Genomic DNA, 23763 nt, shown 5'->3' with positions numbered 1-23763 from the left:
CTACTGCAACGTTATACGTAATCTGATCAGGTTTGATCGTGATGATGATGAATACTTGAAAAGCCAACAAGTATGTTAATACTGACCTGTATGTGTGCGTTTATGCGCTTTCAGGTGCGAACTTTTAGTGTACACCTTCAGGCACCCAACGACATCACATTTATGTAACCTCCTTCGACTTTGTTCCTCGTTCGCACTTTCTTTATTATCTGCGTCACTTTCTTTTTTAACTACCTCCATTTTATTATACTTTCTCTGAGATAGTTCACTAAGGGAGTCCGTCAAGGCGTTTTGTAGAGCGGTATTGAGCAAAAAGTTTTTTATTCCCATGTCAGCGGGTAGATTTGGTTTCATCTGGTTGTGTGGAATCGTGAAAGGTAAAATTGGAGGGAAAAATGGCTTGTTCGAGAGTTCCATAGAAGTTGAGAGCGATTGCGTAGTTTGTAGTGGTTGAGGCTGTTTGAATCTAGAAATAAAGAAAGTAATAGAATTATAATCTATTGAATAAGTACTTACTACTTAGGTAATATTTCTATTTATGAATTTTCAACAACTGTACTAAACTTTGCTATTTTTATACAAGTACTTCATCGCATGCTTTTCTGTACAAGACAATGTGGCTAATTCTGTTGTACAAAATCTCTAAGACAACTAAATCTAATGATACCTGCCCTTTTCGGCCGTGAGCAATACATATAGACCTGCCATATTAGTTTAGAGACGAATTAACCACTTTGTCGGGAGAAAACTTGCATGTATCTTGAAAGAAATTTTAATTTCATTGTAATATAGGCGAATATAGAGATCCAGAAAGGTTTCTTAGGTCAAACCACAGACCACCACATTATAGACGCCTAATAGCCGGACACACCCGATCGCCAAGCTTAGGCAGTTGCTTAGCGTAAAAGTCGGCCCACGCCCGTTCGGTATCCTCATTCCTCTTATTGTCTTGATTACGTGACTTTTGAGTCCACCAATCACAACAAAGCATTCTCCCCTGTCCCCCGCCAACATTTTACAATTTTGTTTTCATGCAAAACCTTGTACTCTTGAGGTTGAATTGTCTGTGGTTCAGACCCATCTTCCTGTTTTGTGTCCTTAAGTTCAGGTGAAAGCCGAATCATTAGCAAAAATAATTTTTTTACAAGAAAGAGTTTTCAGGATAAAATATCTGAAGAGCGGTTACGTACTCATCCGATCCGAATCCGTGAAAATACGTACATATATAAAAAACTCTGACTGAATTGGATATTGCTCACGCACTAATCCGATCTCTGATCGAAATCCAAGCTGTCCAATGGACATCTTTGACATATCTACGTCAGATTTACATCCGTGGCACATCTGAGATATTCTCACGGTAGACGGAAGTTGAATCTAGTGCGTGAGCTACCATACAAATAGTTCTATGACTACTTCGGAACGTATTTTCACGTACTCGGATCGGATGAGTGCGTAACCGTTTTAACTAGGCATGCAAAATAAAGATCTAGTTGATTTATTAAATATCATAAAATAAATTGAGCACTTTTCCATAGATATGAGAACGTTCACATGTTTGTGTTTATGTTTTCTTAATACAAACAAGTAAAAGTAGTTCATGTACACGATTTTTTTTTGGGATAACTACAATTAGAATAATTCTAGTAACTCAATTATATAATTGTGATGGATGGAAGTTAATGTAAATTACCTGTTAACGTTTTTCAGTTTTCTAGCGCTCCGAAGGTCGGGACCTATTTTAATTCTTGGTAATTCGTGACTTGATCTGAAATACATAATATATTCTCGTTATAGAAGGTACGCAGCAGAAAATAATAGCTGACTGACTAATCTATCAACGCACAGCTCGGATCGGGCTAAAATTTGGAATACAGATAGCTATTATGACGTAGGCATTCGCTAAGAAAGGATTTTTGATAATTCAACCCCTAAGGGTGTAAAATAGGGGGTTGAAAATTGTGTAGTCCACGTGGACGAAGTCGCGGGAATAAGCTAGGTTTCAAATTAGATGATGCCCGCGACTTCGTTCCGGTAAATTTAATAAGGGTTTTTTTAAATCTCTCTCTTTGATTTTTCAGGACAAAAGTCTATGTGCGTCTCTGGGATGCAAGCTATCTCTGTACCAAATTTCGTCAAAATCGGTTGAGTGGATAGTTCGTAAAAAGGTTCGTAAAGGACAGACAGACAAATACGCTTTCGAATTTATAATATTAATTATGGATTAATCAGATTCATTGAAATGAAAACCATTTAAGGATTATACTGTGAAATAAATATTATATGGAGAATGTTGTGTTGATTCCAAAAATAGTTGCAGTAGTTGCAATATTTTTAAGAGCAGTTTTAGTACGCGACAGGTCGACATGGCAATCGGGGTGGGGACGCCCCGCATACCCGCACAGTGCGGCATAGTCCGTCCCCCGCCTCATACCGACTGCCATCTCGACCTGTCGCGAACTGTAGTTATAATTACTCGGATTTCAGCTCACAATTTTGACTTGTTTACAAGAAGTAAAAAAAACCAGTTTAAACTTACTCGAAATGAATTTGGGTAGACGTAGATTCTTCTGCTTTGATGATTTTCGAGGAAGTTGGGATGCTGGTACCTGTAAATAAACAAACATTTCATTAAAAGTGTATGTACCTACGCCTATATGCATAAAACGTTTTCTATAGGTAACTGTGCCAAATTGCAACTTTACAGTTTCAATAGTTTTTGAACAAATGGTTGTGACAATTACAGACGGATGAACAGAGGAGCTGGAATAACTAGAATTTTAATACGGAACTCCAAAAATGTAGGCAGTTACGCGATTACTTAGCAACACAAAATGGGTACCTGTGCCGTTTGTATAAAATTAATGAATATGTAATCATTAATTAATCTCAGAGATTAATTAATTATTACATAATTATCTTGCCATCATCGCAAGATACCCATCAATAAAATAAGAATTAGGATAGTTTTTCTACCACAACGAACGTGACAAGGTTTCGAATAATGTCTGATTGTATAGATTTACATAATAAGAACTAATTGCTGGTTCGCAACATTGTAGAGACACGCTAAAAACTCATTTGTTAATCAAATCTGTTTAGGCTTTTCAGCTCTTGTTACGCTATGCACTCCTGGTAATTTCGTTTTTCACGCAATGCTAAACCTAACTAGAAAATTACACGTGCTTATTAATAAAAAAACCCGGCCAAGTGCGAGTCAAGACTCGCGCACTGAGGGTTCCGTAGTACAGTCGTATTTTGCAACATTTTGCACGATAATTCAAAAACTATGATGCATAAAAATAGAAAATAAACTGTTTTAGAATGTACAGGTGAATACCTTTCATATGATACCCCACTTGATATAGTTATCTTACTTCGAAAATTGAAAATACTAATTATTAGTTCATGACCCAAATTTTTTTTTTTTTGTGTGATATAACCCTAAATTCACGGTTTTAAGATTTTTCCCCAAATGTCAGCTATAAGATCTACCTACCTGCCAAATTTCATGATTCTAGGTCAACGGGAAGTACCCTGTAGGTTTCTTGACAGACAGACGGACAGACAGACAGACAGACAACAAAGTGATCCTATAAGGGTTCCGTTTTTCCTTTTGAGGTACGGAACCCTAAAAATATTGAATCACCTTGTTTAACACAAGTAATACTTCAACAATTTTTCTCCTATTGAAATACAATGCAGCATGGCCGTAGGCAAGCGTAAAGGAGTGGTTTGGGTTTCAAAGTTCAAACCCAGGCATGAAGCGAAATATTTTTAAATAACCCGTTCTTAAATTTATACCAATTTTTTTTTTGGAAAAAATTTATAAAATTTCGCATTCGCTGCGTTCACGCTTTTACCTATATATAAAAAATGAGCTATATATAGTACAATGAATCAAAAAATTTCTTAATATTCCTTGAAGTACGAGGATGGTTCTTACGAGAGATTTTTTTTTAAAATCCTGAAAAAGAATCGACTGTTTGGCGGTACGAAGTTCGCCAGGGCAGCTAGTTTACTGATAAAAACTGATGTCACCATGATATTCTCATTTCTAAATAACTTTATAAACAAAATGTTGCGCTGGTTGCCCTCATTTCCATATTTTTGCTTTCAAAACATTTTATTCTGTACTAACACATTATTTAATTGATCAAGGTACTAATTAGTACAATTTAGGTACAATTATTTGGAAGATATTTCATCAGTTTTCCAGCACTTCATGGGCCATCCTGACCTTCACAAATATTATTATGTTTGCACTCGGCTGCAGTCGCGCTCATGTTCCAGTCTTAAATTCTAACTTATTTATACAATTGAAAAACAAAATTTTACTGACCGGGACGTAAGAACCTATATAAACCTCATCAAGTCGGGGCAAAAAAAAATCCCATGAAAAGTCCGGTAAAATATTTGACTCTTAAAACCTGGCTTAGGATTCAATTTCCAAATTCTCAATGGTGTTTTAACAAACTCAATCATTCAACAGCTTCATCAACTACTATCAAAAAACATCAGAAGTGGGATACAAGGAAAAGTGTAATTCTGAGTAAGGAGTAAGTAAATGATTAAGCTTCATCTTTACTTAAACAAGTTTTCGTTTAGGTCGTAAAGACCTAGATTAATGCTAAATGATGACTAAATACAGTAATATCATTAGTTAAGTTAAATTCAAAATGAACAACACAACTAAACCGATTCTCACACTCACAGTCGACAATTACGCTTAAAATATACGAGCATATTCGGTGTTAGCAATTCCAGTACGGTCTTAAGAAACTTACCTATTACGACATTCAGTAGTGACCGATGGTTTAATGGTTAGAGCACGAGCTTACTTAATATGAGATCACAGGTTAAATAGTGGTCTATTTTAATGTAGATAACGGGTAGGTTAATTAACCACGATTAATTTGGTGTTTTTTATTTGTCGATATTTCAACCCAATTGCACGGGACGGGACTGCGGTGCTACGAGAGATAAAGTTCGAGCTGTCATGGGCAGTAGCAAACTACCCTCTTTTTTATTCTTTTCGCTGGAACTTTACGAGCTGTTCGGAAAAATACACTCACAACGTCACTATTAACTTTCGATGTCGTATGATGCGTTAAACCACTAAATAAGCTTAAAATAATTAGTAAATAGAGGTCGTATAAATACTTGAACAGAATGTTAATCTATACCTACATATAAAATCTAATATCGGGAGGGTGAGTTTATTGTTCATAAAACCGGTCAAGTGCGAGTCTTTTATGTAAAACACTGCAAGTTAGTGACGGACTGCGCCATCTTTATGTGACTTGATGATGCCCGCGACTTCGTCCGCATGGATTTAGGTTTTTAAGAATCCCATAGGAACTTTTTAATTTTCCGGGATAAAAAGAACCCTATGGTGTAAGCTAATTCTGTTCCAAATTTCATCAAAATCGGTTAAACTGCTGGGCCGTGAACAGCTAGCAGATAGACAGACAGACACACAGACAGATTTGACGCATTTATGTCGAAGCCTCGACGTTTTGTTAGAAGTTCCCACTTTTGAACTGTGACACGGGCCAGCGACGTACTGTATCGCGACAGTTTTGCGGCTGTGTCGCTTCTGTTTCGCTGCAAACAGTTGGCGTAGGCAAATAGAATAGAATAGAATAGAATAGATTTTTATTCAAGTAAACTTTTACAAGTGCTTTTGAATCGTCAACTAGTTTAATTTACCACTGGTTCGGAATGCCGTTCTTACCGAGAAGAACCAGCAAGAAACTCGGAGGAATGGGTAATATAGATAGAATCGAATAGTAGACAAGTATACCGTTAGAACCTAAATATATAAAAGGAAAAGGTGACTGACTGACTGACTGACTGATCTATCAACGCACAGCTCAATCCATTGCACGGATCGGGCTGAAATTTGGCATGCAGATAGCTATTATGACGTATATAGGCATTCGCTTAGAAAGGGTTTTTGAAAACTAAACCCCTAAGGGGGTGAAATAGGAGTTTGAAATTTGTGTAGTCCACGCCGGCGAAGTCGCGAGCATAAGCTAGTCTTTAAATATTTTAGCATTTAAACTATCGTGAGTGATTTCCGTCATACATGTATGACACTCACTGGAAACTAGTCGGGCTAACGTCGACTAAACACGCGAGTAAAGCCGGTTTGTCATACATGAAAAATCTTTAAATAGCATAGCTTTGACGGGGCGCGAGCATGAATTCTAGTTTCTAGATATGTATCTCAGGTGTTACTTAGCTCATTTGTTACCTATTATGACCGCTATAATTCCTATAATGTTTCCTTTTATCCTTTAATGTTCTAAGTCTAAGACTATCTATTTTAATCTACTTAATGGTTATACAAAAGCTGGGTAGTGGTATTGCGATATTATTTCTACTACTTAAAAAGCAGTCAGTGCTTGCCATAGTTGAAATAGCTCAATACCTACTAATTTTTAGGGTCCCATGCTCAAAAGACCAAAAGGTGCCAACGGGACCCTATTAAAATGCCTCCGCGGTCCATCTGTCTGTCAGCGGGCTGTATCTCATGAACCGTTATAGGTAGAGAGTTGAAATTTTTACTGAGTGTTTATTTTCTACTAAGCAGATGATGCCCGCGACTTCCTCTGCGTAGATTCCGTTTTTTAAATCTCGTGGGCACTCTTTGATTTTTCGGGATAAAAAGTTGCCTATATAAATATCCGCGATGCGGGCTACCACTGTACCAAATGTTAAACAATTGATTTTGATATCAGTTGCCTTTGTCTTATGGACTCGATCCCGACTACAATGCAATATCATGGCAATCTTGACGTGTCGGAGGTGATTTAAATCCATACTAACATTATAAATTAGGAAGTGTGTCTGTCTGTCTGTCGGCTATCTTTTCACGGACCATCCGTTCAATCGATTTTGATAAGGTACAGAGATAGCTTGCATTCCGGGGAAGGACTTTTTATCCCGGAAAATCAAAGAGTTCCCACGAGATTTTTAAAAACCTAAATCCATACGGGCGAAGCCGCGGGCATCATCTAGTTTTTAATAATTTTTTCAGCCAATCGTGTTGGTGGAGTTGGTTTACTCATGCAGAGTAAGGTTGCAGTAAATGCATGATTCATGAAATATACATACAAACGAAATATTCTCAAGCCGAATTTACGCAATCTCCCGTTTAATAGCAAAACCATGTGACAATAGCTATTATTATGTATAGTATGATTAACAACCTTGTTAGTGCCGACTTGGTGCTTATTTATAACTTAATCCGAACTTAGAATGGTTAGGGTAAGGATAGTGAATATACTTTTAGGAGATTGGAGATTGATAATATTTAAGAGTAAAGACTCATAACTGAGTAGGCTTCTGTGTCCTTCCACCAAGTTTGTTTGTTTTGTCGTGCTAATCTCAGAAACTACTGTAGGGGTATTTTCATTCGATTACCCAATGGATAGATTGATTCTGTGAAGAGGCGAGGAGGAACTAAAGTTATTTAAAAAGGACTAAAAAACGTTTGCATAGTGTGTTAGTAAAAGTCATCTATTTACTTTCTTGAAATATTTACATTATACGTCTATCTCTAATTTAATTTAATTTTTCGCTTTGCAAGTTCGTAAACTTGGGGGGGCAATTTGTCCAGTGGTATCGTTGACAAGACGTGATTTTCTTGCTACAAGGCCCTGAAGAGGTACGAGCTTACGAGTCGCTTTCCGCTTCGCTCGTCACCGTATCACAGATTTCAATTTTATCCCATTTCAAGTAAACGCTTAAATAGCACCTAACTTACAAATAATTAGTGTCGGAGCACTGCAGTGACTGTTTAGTTTGAATAATATCAACACGGGCACTTAAGTATATCAAGTGACATTGCCTATGCCTATTGCCTACCTATTTGCATGAAATTATTACAATTATAATAAAGAGAAAGGTAGAAGGTAGGAGATACTCGTATCTTTGGCAGTTGACACTTGACTGCTATTTAGCTGATGATAAGTTTACGTTTGTACAATACAGTCAGCTCTGAGGTTCTAGTACATAGCTTGTATAATTCTGCCATTTAGTACATAGTACCATCGTACATAGTAAATAGGTACTTACTTATAGAAATTATTTTATGGGCAAACATCATGATTTTTTTAAAATACAAGATATAGGCCTGTGCTTGACGACAATCATGCTTTATGGAAACTTAGCAATGATGAGTAGGTTGGAGCGCGCTAGCTTAGGAGATGCTTATCCTATTCACTCTTGCCTTAAAGGTATAGTACGCGACAGGTGGAGATGGCAATCGGGGTGGAAAAGCCCCGCATACCCGCACAGCCCCCGCGGTGTCCCGCACCGGGTAAGCGCGGGGGCTGTGCGGGTATGCGGGGCGTCTCCACCCTGATTGCCCTGCAGTCGACCTGTCGGGAACTATACGTTAGTATTCATAGATACAGATATATAGGTATACCGTATAGGTATAGGTACCTACCTACACACTCGTACGTACTTGACTACTTTTTTGAAGGAAATAGGCGGGGTCTTCCTCAGGCAAAACAAAACTAGCCAAGCCGCATTCGCAATAATTACAGTAGGGAACGGAGACTACGGGTTTGGTTTCCGGCAGAGGTAAATCTTGTTTTTATTACACGATGGGAAGAGACTACATTTACCGGGCGATCTGTTGCTATCGCCGAATAAGAAGTTTACTGTAAATTACTAGTCTTTTTTTTTAATTTATAGACTAGCGCTTGGCTGCAATCATACCTGTTGACAAATGATGATGCTGCCTAAGATGGAGCGCGTTTGCCAAAAACATGCCTATTCACTCTTCACTTGAAGGTACCCATATTAAAATTGGAGGAGAAAACTGATGCTGGAAGGGCGAACTTTCATTTACAACATTTCGATATGGACTCTAAAATTTTGGAAGTTTCGATCGCGTGTGGATAGATAGATATAGTGTTACATTGTACGTGTACTAGCAAATCGGTATTGCCCAGGAGAAGTGTTAACGAAAAACTAAGCCTTATAACCTAATTGTAAATACATAATACTTTTTTTTTTAAATAGATATAGCGAGCAAACGAGCAGGCGGGTCACCTGATGTTAAGTGATTACCGCCGCCCATGAACATTTGCAGCACCAGAGGAGCCGCCGATGCGTTGCCGGCCTTTTAGGAATTTGTTGGTCCGCCCCTTGAATAACCCCATGTTATAATCTAGTGGGAACACCGCCGATGGGAGTTGGTTCCACTGTTTGCACGTGCGTGGAAAGAAGGATCTGGCGCAGCGGACGGTCGAAGTGCACCAGACACCCAGATGGTGAGGGTGAAATTCCTTACGGTGGCGCGCGGTGCGGTTGTAGAAAAAAGAGGGTGGAATGAGGTCAAAAAGCTCTTCAGAGCACTCCCCATTATACAGGCGATAGAACACGCATAGAGAGCTAACGTCTCTGCGGTGCTCCAGGCTTTTCAACGAGCCGGTTAGTTTGGGATCGTCCACAAGTCGAACAGCCCGCCTTTGGATCCGATCAAATGAAAGGAGTTGGTACTGGGGTGCTCCAGCCCAAAGGTGGGAGCAGTACTCCATGTGAGGGCGGACTTGCGCCTTATAGAGTAGGAGCCTATGCTCGGGCGCGAAGTATCGCTTTAAGTACTTGAACTTTTAACGTCAGTTTAGAGGTTAGCGGTCAAATGTAACTACGTGCTACTGACTTGGTCTACATTTACTTCACGTCTCGGCCGCTTGTATAGTGTATACCTACCGTACCGTAGGTACCGTATACGGTAAACCGTTGATCCTATGGCAAATAAACTTTAGAACTATAGGTGCATAAATTATGCAGTAATCAAATCAGTACAATTTTTATAAATGCAAAAGTGTGTTTGTTTGTTGGTTTGTCCTTCAATCACGTCGCAACGGAGCGACAGGTTGGCGTGATTTTTCGCATAGATATAGTAAAAGACCGGGTTGGCGTGATTTTTCGCATAGATATAGTAAAAGACCTGGAGAGTGACATATTTTTATCCTGGAAAATAAAAAAAACCTAATCGCGAAGTCGCAAAGTCGCGGGCATCAGCTAGTCGTTTAAATATTTTTCAAAATCTTTTTATCCGACGTCAGACGACGAAGGTAAAACAAAATATTTTATCTTCCTTTCTAGGAAGACTCAGGTATGTGGAATTTAAGCCAAAATTGGCTCAAACCTTACGCCTATTAAACGAGTATAGGATATCGTGCGTCGGATCGCGCGATCATTTACATAAGCCGAACTGAATTCCGGACGTATCACGAATCGCAATCAATGTCGAATTCGCTGTAACATGCCGTAATTCAATTTAACGTTTGTTAGACTAGCATGTGACTAGGCGAGCTGGATTCTTGCTGTTCACATGAATATTAGTGATTACAAATGAAGCAATAATACCTACTCAGGCTCTAATATACTTATTTTTAACATCTCAACCCATCACCGCCGGCCGGCTCAGAAGAGCGCGGGTCTTCTCCACATCACGCTTTATAAATAAATAAATAATAATAATTCATTTACAGCCAAGATTAGGTTAAGCCACTGATGCCTAAAATAAGTTGTGCACTCGTGTTATAGGCATCAGTGCTCTCCCCTTACAGACTAGAATACCTATTAAAAACAATAATGGAAATTTATGAAATTTATTATGTAGGTATGTAGGCATGACTAGATTCAATGAAAATGTTAAGAGGCACGACTCACGAGTAGATTAAATGCAAAATTTTAGTACGTCGTAGCAGTACCTATGTTAAATGAAAATTTTAGTAGGTACGAGGTTAAACAAAAATGTTAGCAGGTAAGAGTAAGTTAAATGATAATGTTAGTAGGTACGAGCAGGTTAAATGAAAATATAAGTAGGTACAAATAAGTTAAATGAAAATGTTAATAGTTACGAAGAAGTTAAATGAACATTTTAGTTTTACTAAAATGTTCATCCTACCTACTAACCTACTCGTAAGTAGGTTAAATGAAAATGTTAGTAAGTACGAGTAGTTTAAATGAAAATGTTAGTAAGTACGAGTAGGTTAAATAAAAATGTTAGTACTTAGTATAGGTGCGAGGTGAAACGAAAATGTTAGCAGGTACGAGTAAGTTAAATGAAAATGTTAGTAGGTACGAACTACGAGTAGGTTAAATGAAATCTTAGTACTTAGTAGGTACGAAGGTAAATGAAAATGTTAATAGGAACCAGTAAGTGAAATAAAATGTTAGTACTTAGTAAACATGAGGTTAAATGAAAATGTTAATAGGTACAAGTAAGTATTACCCATAGATATAATATTTTATTTTCACTTCAGTGGTATCACCCATCGACTACCTAGAACCCGGACGTATTATAAATTGGCAGTATAATGGGGCTAATTCCTTTGTACACAATCTCTAAACTAAACTAAAATGGCACGTCTAAATCTATTGCTATCTCTTTCATAATGTTGCTTGCGGAAAAGGATAGCACTAGATTTAGACCTGTTAATTTAGTTTAGTTTAGAGATTGTGTACAAGAGAATCGGCCCCAATGTTCCTCTTAATTGTTCGATGCTATGTTTCCAATTAACGTACATACTTCCCTAATTAATCGATCAATGTGGACTGTCATGTAAAACTAGGTTGGCTAATGACGAACATAAATAAATTTTAATGGTAACATTTTGCCCTTTACCATAATCACGTTTAATAGTAATTAGAAAGGTAGGCCACCAGGACCTACTTGGCCTTATAAGAAAATACGGTTGTGTAAGTTTTGGTTTTTTCAAAATTCCTTAGAAAGTCTGCTTTTCCGGTAAAAAATGTAATGCCTATGTCGTTCTCCGTGGATGGAAGCTGTCTAAATCGACTGGCTCATCCAGCTACAAAGACAAAGCTACAACCCAGCCCAAACCAAGTTAAATAACTTTGCGCCGAGGTTCCTTTTGTTATGTAGACAAGGAAGAAAATAAAATGTTTCGAAATTCCCACGGGATATGCAATAAAGAGGTTTTACATTTATGCCGAGTGAAGCCGCGACCGATCGCTAGTACCTACCTAATCCATATCCATACTAATATTATAAATGCGAAAGTGTGTCTGTCTGTCTGTCTGGCTGTCTGCTAGCCTTTCACGGCCCATCCGTTCAACCGATTTTGACGAAATTTGGTACAGCCATGCCCGCGACTTCGTACGCGTGGATTTAGGTTTTTAAAAATCCCGTGAGAATTCTTTGATTTTCCGGGATAAAAAGTAGCCTATGTCACTCTCCAGGACTGGTCTTAAACTATACCCATGCAAAAAATCACGTCGATCTGTTGCTCCATTGCGACCTGCGGTTTGTCCTTCAATCACGATTGAAGGACAAAGCAACAAACAAACACACTTTCGCATTTATAATAGGGGTAGTGATTTATTAAAGTAATATTAAATATATATATATATATATATATATATATATATATATATAGTATATTAAAGTAACAATACAGTAAGTATGTACCTGTAACTTAGTAAACTTTCTAAATAACGGTCTAAATGAAATTACTTGCACTAACTAACTGACCAAGGTTCTAATATCGGTGAACATTTCCTATACACGGTGTAGTAGTAACTTTACGAGAAAAGTCGGGCAATCTCTACATCTAGCCCTCTGATTTGTTTGCCGACAAAATCTAAGGGCGGGCACAAACTATACTTTGAACTAATAAAAATATTATTGTAATTTGTAACTGATTAAATATCAATATTCCGAGAAAGTTTGGATGTTTTGATACTTGTTACCCCTTCGCAGCACAATGACAACCGATTTGAACTATGAGCCAGCGCATGCCAGACCTTCGTTATTTTATAAAAGCTGAAAGTTTCTTTGCGTATTGTCCCCAACACAGGGAGGAACGATAAGCGACTATGAAGTTTGAATCATGGTGGCTTTGGGAGGTAACAGGTAATAAAGGTGTAAAAAAATCTTACGTCAAAGTATAGTCTATTTTTTTATATTTTCTTCTATAATTCCACGCTTGGTACGTACTTATAACAATCAGTTCGCTGAGTTTGACTTATTTTACCTATCAAACAATAAATTTAAAAAGGAATTAAGAAACTATCATCGTAAAAAAAAAGAAGAAGAAAACATCTAAATATGCATGCAATCACACACTCCCACTTACACACACACACACACATACACACACGCACACGCACACACTCACACACGCATACACATTTTTTATTATTGTATATACCTACATTTATTCTAAATCTATTGTGTTAAAATAGTTTTAATTATAATTTTAAGTAATCTCTTTTGGCCTTCTGTTATAACTAGATTTAAATTTAAATAATAATTATGTATTTACGCTGTTGATTACTTTCAAATAAACAAAATAAATAAAATAAATAAATAGTAGAAATCACGTCATGCATTGCCATATTATAAATGCAAAAGTGTGTTTGTTAGTATGTTTGTCCTTCAATCACGTCGCAACTGATCGATGTGATTTTTTTGCATGGGTGGATGTGGTTTTTTTGTGTTTTTTGATAGTTTAAGACCAGCAGGGTTATGCTGTATCTCAGTGGCACACTAATTTCGTGAAAATTTCTAATAATTACATGTCAAACTCAAATTTTCTATTCGCTAACGTCAGTTTTTAACGAAGATGACGTCATAGACAATGACTCTTGATCATAGCCATTAATGGTATGGAAAAGAAACCGGAAATGCTTTTTCACGTATGTTTTCGTATCGATAGTTTTTAAAACTCTATTCACTAAGCAAAAATGACAGTTTGCAATTGGAAACTTTATTAGGTGGCAACGATCGTTTTAACAACTAGTCGGGACCAGTGTTTTGCGACTCTCCACTATAATGCGTCCGTTTTATAGAGGTAATAAATTTTTAGCAATCTCAACGAATGTAGAGATGTTTTAATTTCGAAGGATTATTAATTTCAAATAGACTCAATTCAGCCCGTTTTTTGTTAATAATTGATGAAAATTATTAGTAAATAATACCTATTAAAATAGTAATATTTAGGTACCTATTAGTAGTAAATAGGTAATAAACATGATAATTTAGTGTTGTGAGTTTAATTATTATTTATATTTTGTGGTTATGTTAATGTTGTAGATAATACCTAGGAATCTAATCAAAATATGGGTCGTGAAGTTTTGATGGGGCAAGACGAGGAGCAGCGCCAGCAAATTACAAAACGCGCTACAGATACACAGGCGCAGGCTGCGCGATATGACACAATGGAGCTGCCAGAGAAGAGTTCATTGTGAACTTTTGTCTGAGCAATTATTGGAAGAACTCAAGCCTTACCTCCAAGCCGTTCGACAGCTGTTCGCAATGAACTAAAAGTAAGTCTCATGTACTAGGTACTTAACTCTAGTCCTAGTCAAAACCATGTCATAGCTTAATACATAGGTAAGTACTAAGTAGGTATTTATTTAATATACTTACTTATGATCTTTTGTAAGACAATGATTAGCTTTTGCTTCCAATTAAGTACCTATCACATTCATAACAACCAACAAAACAGAAAATTACTTACCTTTACCTACCTACTTAGAATAGGTACTTTTTGTTGTACCTAAGTATTCTACTCTGTTTACAACCTCTCACACTGCCAAGAGTCACTGGTCAAAATCTCTAATAGAAATAAGCGCTTCCCTGTCCACTTTTACTGTCTTTTTCTCTTTATTGTTACAACTTTCTGGGGTACAAAATCCATACTTCCATACTAATATTGATTAGATGATTGATTTTGATGAAATTTGGTACCTACAGAGTTAGCTTGCACATCCCGGGGAAGAACATAGGCTACTCTTTATCTCGGAACATCAAAGAGTTCCCACGGGATTAGTTAAAAACCTAAATCCACCATCTAGTAACAAATAAAAATAAAATTCTGCAATTTAGTATATTGAGGAGTTAGGAAAATATTGAAATTAATAATTTAACATGAAAATTTACTAATATTTGTTGTAGATCCTGGCAGCTCTGCATGTTTATGCAACGGGAACATACCAGCGCCCAATGGGGGCATCTATTTTAAATAAAATGTCCCAACCCACCTTTAGCCGAAGTCTGAGGTAACCGATGCACTCAAACCTCAATGCTTGGGAAGTACTCACTAAGTACTTAGTTTCCTGCATCCCAAAGGGAAAGGAAAATAGTTATGCAAAAGTAAGTTAATAACATGAAACTAATTAGCATATTATTATCTTCTATATATAAAAAGAAAAGCTGTCTGACTAACTGCTTAGCTGTATCATCGCACAGCTAAAGCTACTGGAAGCTACAGCTAAGAATGGAGCTTTATTAATGTCATTCTGCTATCGGTCTGTCTGTCAGTTTGTTTGTACGTATGTCACAGGTGTCCTTAGCTCGTGGCACATTATTCTATTACATCATCATGATCAACCCATCGCCGGCTCACTACAGAGCACGGGTCTCTTCTCAGAGTGAAAAGGGTTAGCCCATAGTCTACCACGCTGGCCATGTGCGGATATGGAGAACTCTCAGGCCTGCAGGTTTCCTCACGATGTTTTTCTTCACCGTTAAAGCAAGTGATATTTAATTGCTTAAAAAGCACATAACTCTGAAAGGTTTAGGTGTGTGCCCAGAATCGAATCCCCGACCTCCTGAGTAGGAGGCAGACGTCTTAACCACTAAGCTATCACATACTTCCAGTATGTACCTACTATAGCAGCTACTAGCTGACCCACCCCGGCTTCGCGCGAGTAGAATTTTAAAAATCAGCGAGGGGTGGAGTTTCCAAAAATCTGTGTACCTACATTATAAAAGGACCCAGGAAAATAACCCAGTGGTTTAGTGTGTCCTAGGACTTAGTCTTTTTATATGTATAAGTTTATTATTATTGATAAAAATATCCATTATTCTATGGCACACCCTATGTAATTATACAGAAATTGTCATTATATATTAGCATGGAAGCTTTTTTCAGGTATATAATATATTGATTATTTCAGGGATGAAGATCAGAGTAACCAACATAGTTCAGCAAAATATGGTGAAGTAAAAGTGGTAATGCTTTAACTCTCAGTGTCTCTATGTGATCAAATCGGAATCAAGGAGATCTTTTGAAGAAGCAGAGTAACCAACATAGTAGACTCTGCCATAGAAGGCCTAGTAGAAATTAATAATTCTTAACTGTATTTGATGTCTACTATCTTTGCTGTTTAAATTCAGTATATAATATACCGAAATTTCACATTCCTAACTTTTGTTTGGTTTTTGAGATAGACGCTGCCACTGCTAAAAAATTAATCCATAATATTATAAATGCGAATGTGTCTCTCTGTCTATCTGTTTGCTAGCTTTTCACGGCCCATCTGCTCAATCGATTTTAACGTAATTTGGTACAGAGATAGCTTACATCCCTGGGAAGGACATAGGCTACTTTATACCCTGGAAAATCAGAGTTCCCACAGGATTTTTATAATATATTTGTAGTCTACTCAGTGAGTTCTAGACAATGATACCACACATGCTAGGGTATGGAAAAATTCCATGCCGCTTTTTCATATGTGTAAACCCCTGGTAAATAATTTAATTGAATTTCAAATTCAATATTCGATTTAGTTAATGTTCAACACCAAATACCAAAATTTCAGGTTTGTAATATGCGGACGGACAAACGGACGTACAGACAGCAGAATGACATCAATAGAGCTCCGTTTTTATCTTTTGAGTACTGAACCCTAAAAATAAATTTTTATTGTACAAAAACAAATTTGTCATTTCTTGAATACAACCCTATTATTAAGGAGTGTTTTTTTATTCAAAAAGCAAGAAATAAACAATTAAATTTTATTATTAAAAAAAAATATAGTAACAATCATAACAATAATTAATATTCTAACTTTGATAATTTACAGTTATAAATTCTGACATAGGTAACAGTATTTAATAAGTCATAAGTATGTAATAGGATAATGTAATATATAACCTTATGGTATAATAAAAGGCACCACCCGTACCAGTCAAACAAGGAGTAAATTGTGACCTTAAGCCCCAGGTTCGATTCTTAAGCAAATGCGGATTGCTTTAACTGAAATCCCAGGTTTGATTTCTAAACAAATGCCGATTGAATTCCAAATCTAAAGTCTACACGCATTGTCTTTGATTTGGGATAGGTACCCCATCAGCCACTCGTTCAGCTTCAGTATGCTGCTCTAGACTAGAGCTGCAGTTTGCTTGCAGTTAGCAATTCTATTGAGAGCCGCCGCATGCCGCTCCTCGATGGCTAGCCGCCATGTCTCCAACTGGTATGCTCAGTTGGGCATGGTTCACATCCTGCTGAACTGAAATGAAAATGGTGAACTTTACGTAACATGAGATTTTGCAATCGCAAAAGTAAAAAAAATGATAATGTAAGTATAATATGACAACTAGATGAAGCCTGCTACTTTGTCCACTTGGAGTTAGACTTTTAAAATCCTGTTGGAACTCCTATTTTCCGAGGCCAAAAGTAGCCACAAACTACCTCTGTACAAAATTTCGTTAAAATCAGTTAAACGGGTGGGCAGTGAACAGCTAGCAGACAGACTGACAGGCGTTTTCATGTTTATATTAAGTAAGGATTTAATAAAGTAAAAAAAATTTACAATAATCTTAATATTATAAACTTATTAAAAGTAAAAGTTGTATTTTTTTACTAACTAAAGGAAACTAAACCTGTATGCCATGTCTCCATAATGTTCTTTGTGGTGTGTGAATTCTACCAATCAACACTTGGCCAAGGTCATCTCACACTGAGAATCTTACTCAGAAGTAATGAAGGTGCTATCTATATGAAGGGATGTATGATGATAAATTAAATACTTACTTTGTCTTTGAAACTTCTTTTTGTTGGTCTCGAGCATTAAGTACATCCTGAAATTAATAAAACTAGTTAGTTTTTATAATTAACTAGCTTGTGCCTGCGACTTCGTCCGCGTGGACTACACAAATTATAAACCCCTAGTTCACCCCCGTAGGGATTGAATTTTCCAACATCTTAGCGGATGTCTACATCACACTAGCCATCTGCATGCCAAATTTCAGCCCAATCCGTCCAGTAGTTTAAGCTGAGCATTGATAGATCAGTCAGTCAGCTTTTTTTTCATATATTTATACTAGCTTATGCTCGCGACTTCGTCCGCGTGGACTACAAAATTTCAAAACCCTATTTCACCCCCTTAGGAGTTGAATTTTCAAAAATCCTTTCTTAGCGGATGCCTACGTCATAATAGCTATCTGCATGCCAAATTTCAGCCGGATCCGTCCAGTAGTTTGAGCTGTGCGTTGATAGATCAGTCAGTCAGTCAGTCACCTTTTCCTTTTATATATTTATATATTAAAGATTAATTAAGTAGCTTATGCTTATCTGCATGAGTGCATCAAAATCACACACCACCCGTACATTGATATTGATATTCAAAAAATTTATATTTCACAATAGACAGGTTACTTGTGGTTAGTTTTTGGATCTTATGTTATAGGTAAGGTGACATAACATAAACTGCAGCATGCGATGTATGACATTCAGTATTATAATGTACCTACCTATGAAATGACTAGCATGTTTTTTAAATACTAATAGGTAAAAATAACTCACTCTTTGCCAATGTTCAGCAGTTTTGGTCTTTGGACACACCTCCAACAGCGATTAGCTGGAGGGCAACGGTTGGCCCTCAAGCGCGTATGGACAAGTCGCGTTGGGTCTGCGAACTCTACTAAGAGTTCGAACTGTCGGACCGACACCCTTCTAGTTGTATGTAGCCATCTATAAAGGCAAGAAGTCAGTTAAAAAGGGCAATTCATGACTCACATTCAAGTTCTATGCTGAAGAACTAATATTAACTAGGTATTATGCTACTGTACACAACAAAATCACTCACGAATACCGGTATTCTACAGTATAGTCATAGTTATTCTACATTAATATGTTTTTCACTTACTTTTCAAAACAAAACCGTAGATCAAATTAAGAAAACATCAGCTAAAAATTAAAATAAGTCTGTTTATCAAAACAAACATTAGGTCGTAACTCGTAATGTCAATGTCAAATGTCCATAGATAATAATTGAAAACTAGTGTAAGTCGTACAAATTAAAAAGTCTTACATTTCTACTACGCTTCCTGTCAGGCAGAGATATTTAATTTAGCCATATAAAGTCGATAAAATACGCTAGTATGTTAATGTTGGCCAACTGCCAAATGTTAGATATTCGTAACTAGTTATCCACGCATGCGATACGGAATACAAAATCACGTGACCTAAATTTCATGGATTTCCAACTGGACTCAAAGTCTAACGAAAACTTTCAAAGATACAGCATAGCCCTACTGGAGGGTGGGTGACACAGGCTACGTTTATCCCGGAAAGTCAAAGAGTCTGCTCGCGTACGAAGTCGCGAGCATCAGCTAAGTAATTAAATAACATAAAATACATAAATAAAAATTAGAGCCAAATCGTCTAGGAAATACAAGTTGTGTCAGTTGTGTATCGGAGTGTCATTTCGACGTATCTGAGTGCCATTTAAGTGTATCTTAGTGTCATTTCCATATATCCAGTGACATTTTAATTAATTCCAGTGCTATATCAGCGTATTTAAGTTATAAGCATTTACATCATTAGCATTCATAGTCTTCTGTTTTATATTTAGATACAAGTTAACGCTTGACTGCAATCGCACCTGGTGGTAAGTGATGATGCAGTCTAAGATGGGAGCGGGCTAATCTGGAAGGGGTATGGCTGTTTATACTAAACCAACAGGTTTATTGGTTTGTTCTTCAATCACGTCGCAACGGTGCAACGGATTGACGTGCATGGGTAGAGCTAAAGACCTGAGGAGTGACACAGGCTATTTTTTATCCCGGATAATCAAAGAGTTTCCACGGGATTTTTAAAAACCTGAATCCTTGCGGACGACGGTTGCGGGTATCAGCTAGTAAACATTATGATTGATTTATTAATTTCAGCCGCTAGTCGAGACAAAACAAAGTCTCGCGAAGCTGCCGCATTTACCTAGTTTATACACAGATATTGGCATAGGCTTTATGAACAACATTTTATTCTCGGTGGAGATTTATGAAGATTGTTACCGTTTCTCCAAAATAGATTAACTTTGAAACAATAAATTATGTAGCAGTCAATACACTCCTAATGGAATGTCGGGTAAGCGTTAAATCTTTGTAACGGAGAGTTACGTGTTCTGTATCGACAGGAACAAGCGAGTGTTGCGGTTCAAGTTGCGAAACAGACAAATATAGTAATCTCAACAAATATGTAACAAATATTTTGGAGCAGTGCAGTGTTCGGATTTTTTTTTCCTATCGAAGAAATTGTATCCAATGGTGTTTCAAGTTCATTACGAACTCAGAGTAAACACAAAAAAATAGTACATTTTGAAATATCAAAGTATAATATTTTTTTTTAATAGATATAGCGAGCAAACGAGCAGGCGGGTCACCTGATGTTAAGTGATAAAAAATTATAGTTTCAAATAAAAAGCTTACAAAAGTCGCAAAGTCCCTATGTATATGGGCCCTTATGTTGGGACACAAAGCTTTTACCATATTCTGATTCAATAACACCGAACAATAAACTAATCTAAAGCGTTACATCCAGCCACTTCCATATACAACGAATTAACATATCTAGCTGCAACTTGAACACGGTCCCTTTCACCGCCCCTCTGCCTTAATTAACGCGAAACCGATGCCGATGGTTGCGCAACCGATAACGCACAAACTCATTGTTAAATGTAAAGCGGTGAATGTTTACATGTATTAACATTTCACGGGGCCTAGCAGACTTTCTGAAAGTTAGGTATTAAATTACTCAGAATATCTTGTTATTGATACCGTGATAGCCTAGTTGTACGTCGCGTCGTCGGCTTCCTGTTTGGGTGATCAGCTGCGCGATTGCGGGAGAATGACAGGTACAATGTCACGATCGCAATCATCTCTGATTGGTTGACGCTCGCTTGCTATTGGCTACAATGCATTGTTGCAACAAGAATCGCAAAAAATCAGCCAATCACAACAATTGAGATTGTAATAATGATTGATGCAGGTTATAGGCAATCGCCCTACTGGAGTTCGATCGCGGACACGCACCTCTAACTTTATAATATATCATCGAATAATAAACTTGTCTAGACTTGTTTAGACTGCATCATCACTTACCAGCAGGTAAGATTGCATTCAAGGGCTAGCTTGTAATGGAATTGAAAAAAAACTAAAATGTTACATCCAGCCACTTCCATATATACAACGAATTAACAAATGTATGTATGTATGTATGTATGTATATTCTTTATTGCACTACAAAACACAAATGACAGGTTACAAAAACGAAATATTAAAAGTAGGTACAAAGGCGGTCTTATCGCTAAATAGTTAGAACTTGAACACGGTCCGTTACACCGCCCGCCCTTCTGCCTCAATTAACGCGAAACCGATGCCGATGGTTGCGCCACCGATAACGCACAAACTCATGGCGAATGTTTACATGTATTAACATTTCACGGGGCCTAGCCTGCCCCCCAATTGCGTAAGAATAACCATTTCATAGCTATCGGCAATCGTCAAGAAATTCTGCCCTTTGATTGACTGTGAAAAAATTTAAACAGCGAATCAACCATCAAAGGGCAGAATTTCTTGACGATTGCGATAGCGATGAAATCGTTATTCTTACACAATGGGGGGGCAGGTGTCTAAAAGTTAGGTATTAAATTACTAAGAACTAGATGATGCCCGTGACTTCGTCCGCGTGGATTTAGGTTTTGAAAATCCCGTGGGAACTTTTTATCCCGGAAAATCAAAGAGTTCCCGTGGGAATTTTCTAACCTAAAAAAAACTAAATCCACGCGGACGAAGTCGTGGGCATCATCTAGTTGAGTATAAAATGTTATTCACCTGCAGTCACAGGCATCGGCTAGTTAACAAAACAACAATCTTTAACCTTATCAAGTAGATCCTGCCCTACGTCCGGATCGTCATGGCCTCGACTTTTCATGACTTGTCCACGTTTACCATGTTAACTGTAACTCGTTAACGTAGTCACTTAGGGCTCCTACACATCTCTGTATATAAAAATGAATCGCTAAATGTGTTGGTCATCGCAAATCTCGAGAACAGCTGAACCGATTTCGTTAATTCTTTTTTTATAATATTCCTAATTGAATCGAATGTTAGGCGGTACGAAGTTCGCCGGGGCAGCTAGTTGTAAATAAATAAATAAAAATAATTTTATTCAATTAAACTTTTACAAGTATTTTTAAATCGTTAGAGACATCTACCACTGGTTCGGAATGCCTTAGAACAAACTCTTTAGGGTCTGGTACTGACGGTCTACATCAGTCTGTGTGTCGTCGGAACTGCAATCCCACTGCGCAGTCAGCCGGCAGCTCAGATTCGGACTGAGACCGTCGTCGGAGGCCTGGGGCGATATTGCTGAATGTGCGTCCATTTCATTTTATGATCTTTATTTGTTTTTTTGGGAGGTCGGGGTGTCCTGACAGGCGCAGATAATAAAAGGAACCAGACAATGTAGAATACCGCAAGCGGAGCGAGCGTATTTTTTCAATTATCTACAAAAATGTTCTTAAAATTTTTTCCTTGTGAACTTTGTGCGGGATCGATGGTGACTTTTCACAATTCCCAAATTATTAACTTGAAAGTCTATTTTGACCGCATCATATTGTTTTCTTTAATTTTACAGAAACATTCTATGGAGGCCTCCAAACAAACCGACTCTTCCTAAAAATATTTCTTCCTCATTTGAGAATTAATAATAAGGCTTTCTCAAGGTTTGGAGGCCCTCTATAGATACAAGTACCAAAGCGTCCCGCCCTCGGCGCCCCATCTTCACCTCTGGGTACCTACCTACTCTACTTTTTTACAGCGCGAGAGCTGCAAGCGAAAACTTTATTGACGCGGCGGGATAAACACTTTCGTCGCTGATCGATAAATCTAAATCAGTACCCTTATTATAAATGCGAAAGTGTGTTTGTTGGTTTATTGGTTTATTGGTTTGTCCTTCAATCACGTCGCAACGGTGCAACGGATTGACGTGATTTTTTGCATGGGTATAGATAAAGACCTGCAGAGTGACATAGGCTACTTTTTATCTCGGAAAATCAAAGAGTTCCCACGGGATTTTAAAAACCTAATTCCACGCGGACGAAGTCGCTGGCATCAGCTAGTAAGTATATAAAAATAAAAGGTGACTAACTGACTGACTGACTAATCTATCAACGCACAGCTCAAACTACTGGATGGATCGGGCTGAAATTTGGCATGACGTAGGCATCCGCTAAGAAAGGATTTTTGAAAATTCAATCCCTAAGGGGGTGAAATTTGTGTAGTCCACGCGGACGAAGTCGCGAGCAAGTTAGTCACCAATAGACGAGTGACTCTCGTCTACGGTTCGACTCTTTCAGGAGGTTTTATAATGAAGAAACCATAAATATTGTAATTTGTAATATTCACATCGGTTCTTTTTACAATAGAAAGGTTAGATTATTCACACAGGGTGGATCTCAAGTATAAGAACTCTTTTATGGACACGGGTCACGAGTTCAGATTTTGGCATTTAAGATTGTTAATCATTTTAAATAGATTAGGCAAGTAGGAGGCCCAAGGCTGGCACCCACATTGTTATAAGGATGTTCGTTTTAATGGACAGTTGATTACAAGTGTAAATTGGGTATTTTACTACTTTTGAATTTGATAAATATGTGTTATTATTTTATTATAAACTATTAAAATCCTAAAAA

At 37.4% G+C, this 23763-nt stretch overlaps 1 protein-coding gene and 2 long non-coding RNA genes across 6 annotated transcripts in view; 1 reads left to right on the top strand and 2 right to left on the bottom strand.

Annotated features, from left to right (window-relative positions):
* LOC117985098 (Krueppel-like factor 3) overlaps positions 1 to 23763 on the bottom strand; it is a 54061-nt gene that overhangs the window by 5887 nt on the left and 24411 nt on the right. For both annotated transcript variants that reach the window (XM_034971775.2, XM_069500726.1), the window contains 3 exons: positions 2540 to 2609; positions 1694 to 1768; positions 87 to 466 (listed from right to left, as the gene is read on the bottom strand). In XM_034971775.2, coding sequence (XP_034827666.1) covers positions 87 to 466; positions 1694 to 1768; positions 2540 to 2609 — 525 coding nt within the window. The remainder of the gene's footprint in view (positions 1 to 86; positions 467 to 1693; positions 1769 to 2539; positions 2610 to 23763) is intronic.
* On the top strand, positions 13522 to 17680 carry LOC138402767 (uncharacterized). Of its 2 annotated transcripts, none has more exons than XR_011237104.1 (4): positions 13522 to 13698; positions 14096 to 14328; positions 14960 to 15157; positions 15964 to 17680. It is a non-coding gene; the product is annotated as an uncharacterized lncRNA (long non-coding RNA). The 2 variants fall into 2 exon arrangements; XR_011237103.1 differs by having other exon boundaries at positions 13522 to 13853; positions 15964 to 17679.
* LOC138402766 (uncharacterized) lies at positions 16791 to 19287 on the bottom strand. Of its 2 annotated transcripts, none has more exons than XR_011237102.1 (4): positions 18877 to 19287; positions 18594 to 18761; positions 17823 to 17869; positions 16791 to 17298 (listed from the first exon to the last, which is right to left on the bottom strand). It is a non-coding gene; the product is annotated as an uncharacterized lncRNA (long non-coding RNA). The 2 variants fall into 2 exon arrangements; XR_011237101.1 differs by having other exon boundaries at positions 18937 to 19282.

The sequence above is a fragment of the Maniola hyperantus genome, chromosome 9 (genome assembly GCF_902806685.2).
Source record: "Maniola hyperantus chromosome 9, iAphHyp1.2, whole genome shotgun sequence".
Lineage (NCBI taxonomy): Eukaryota > Metazoa > Arthropoda > Insecta > Lepidoptera > Nymphalidae > Maniola > Maniola hyperantus.
This window is presented reverse-complemented; position numbering and strand designations above follow the sequence as displayed.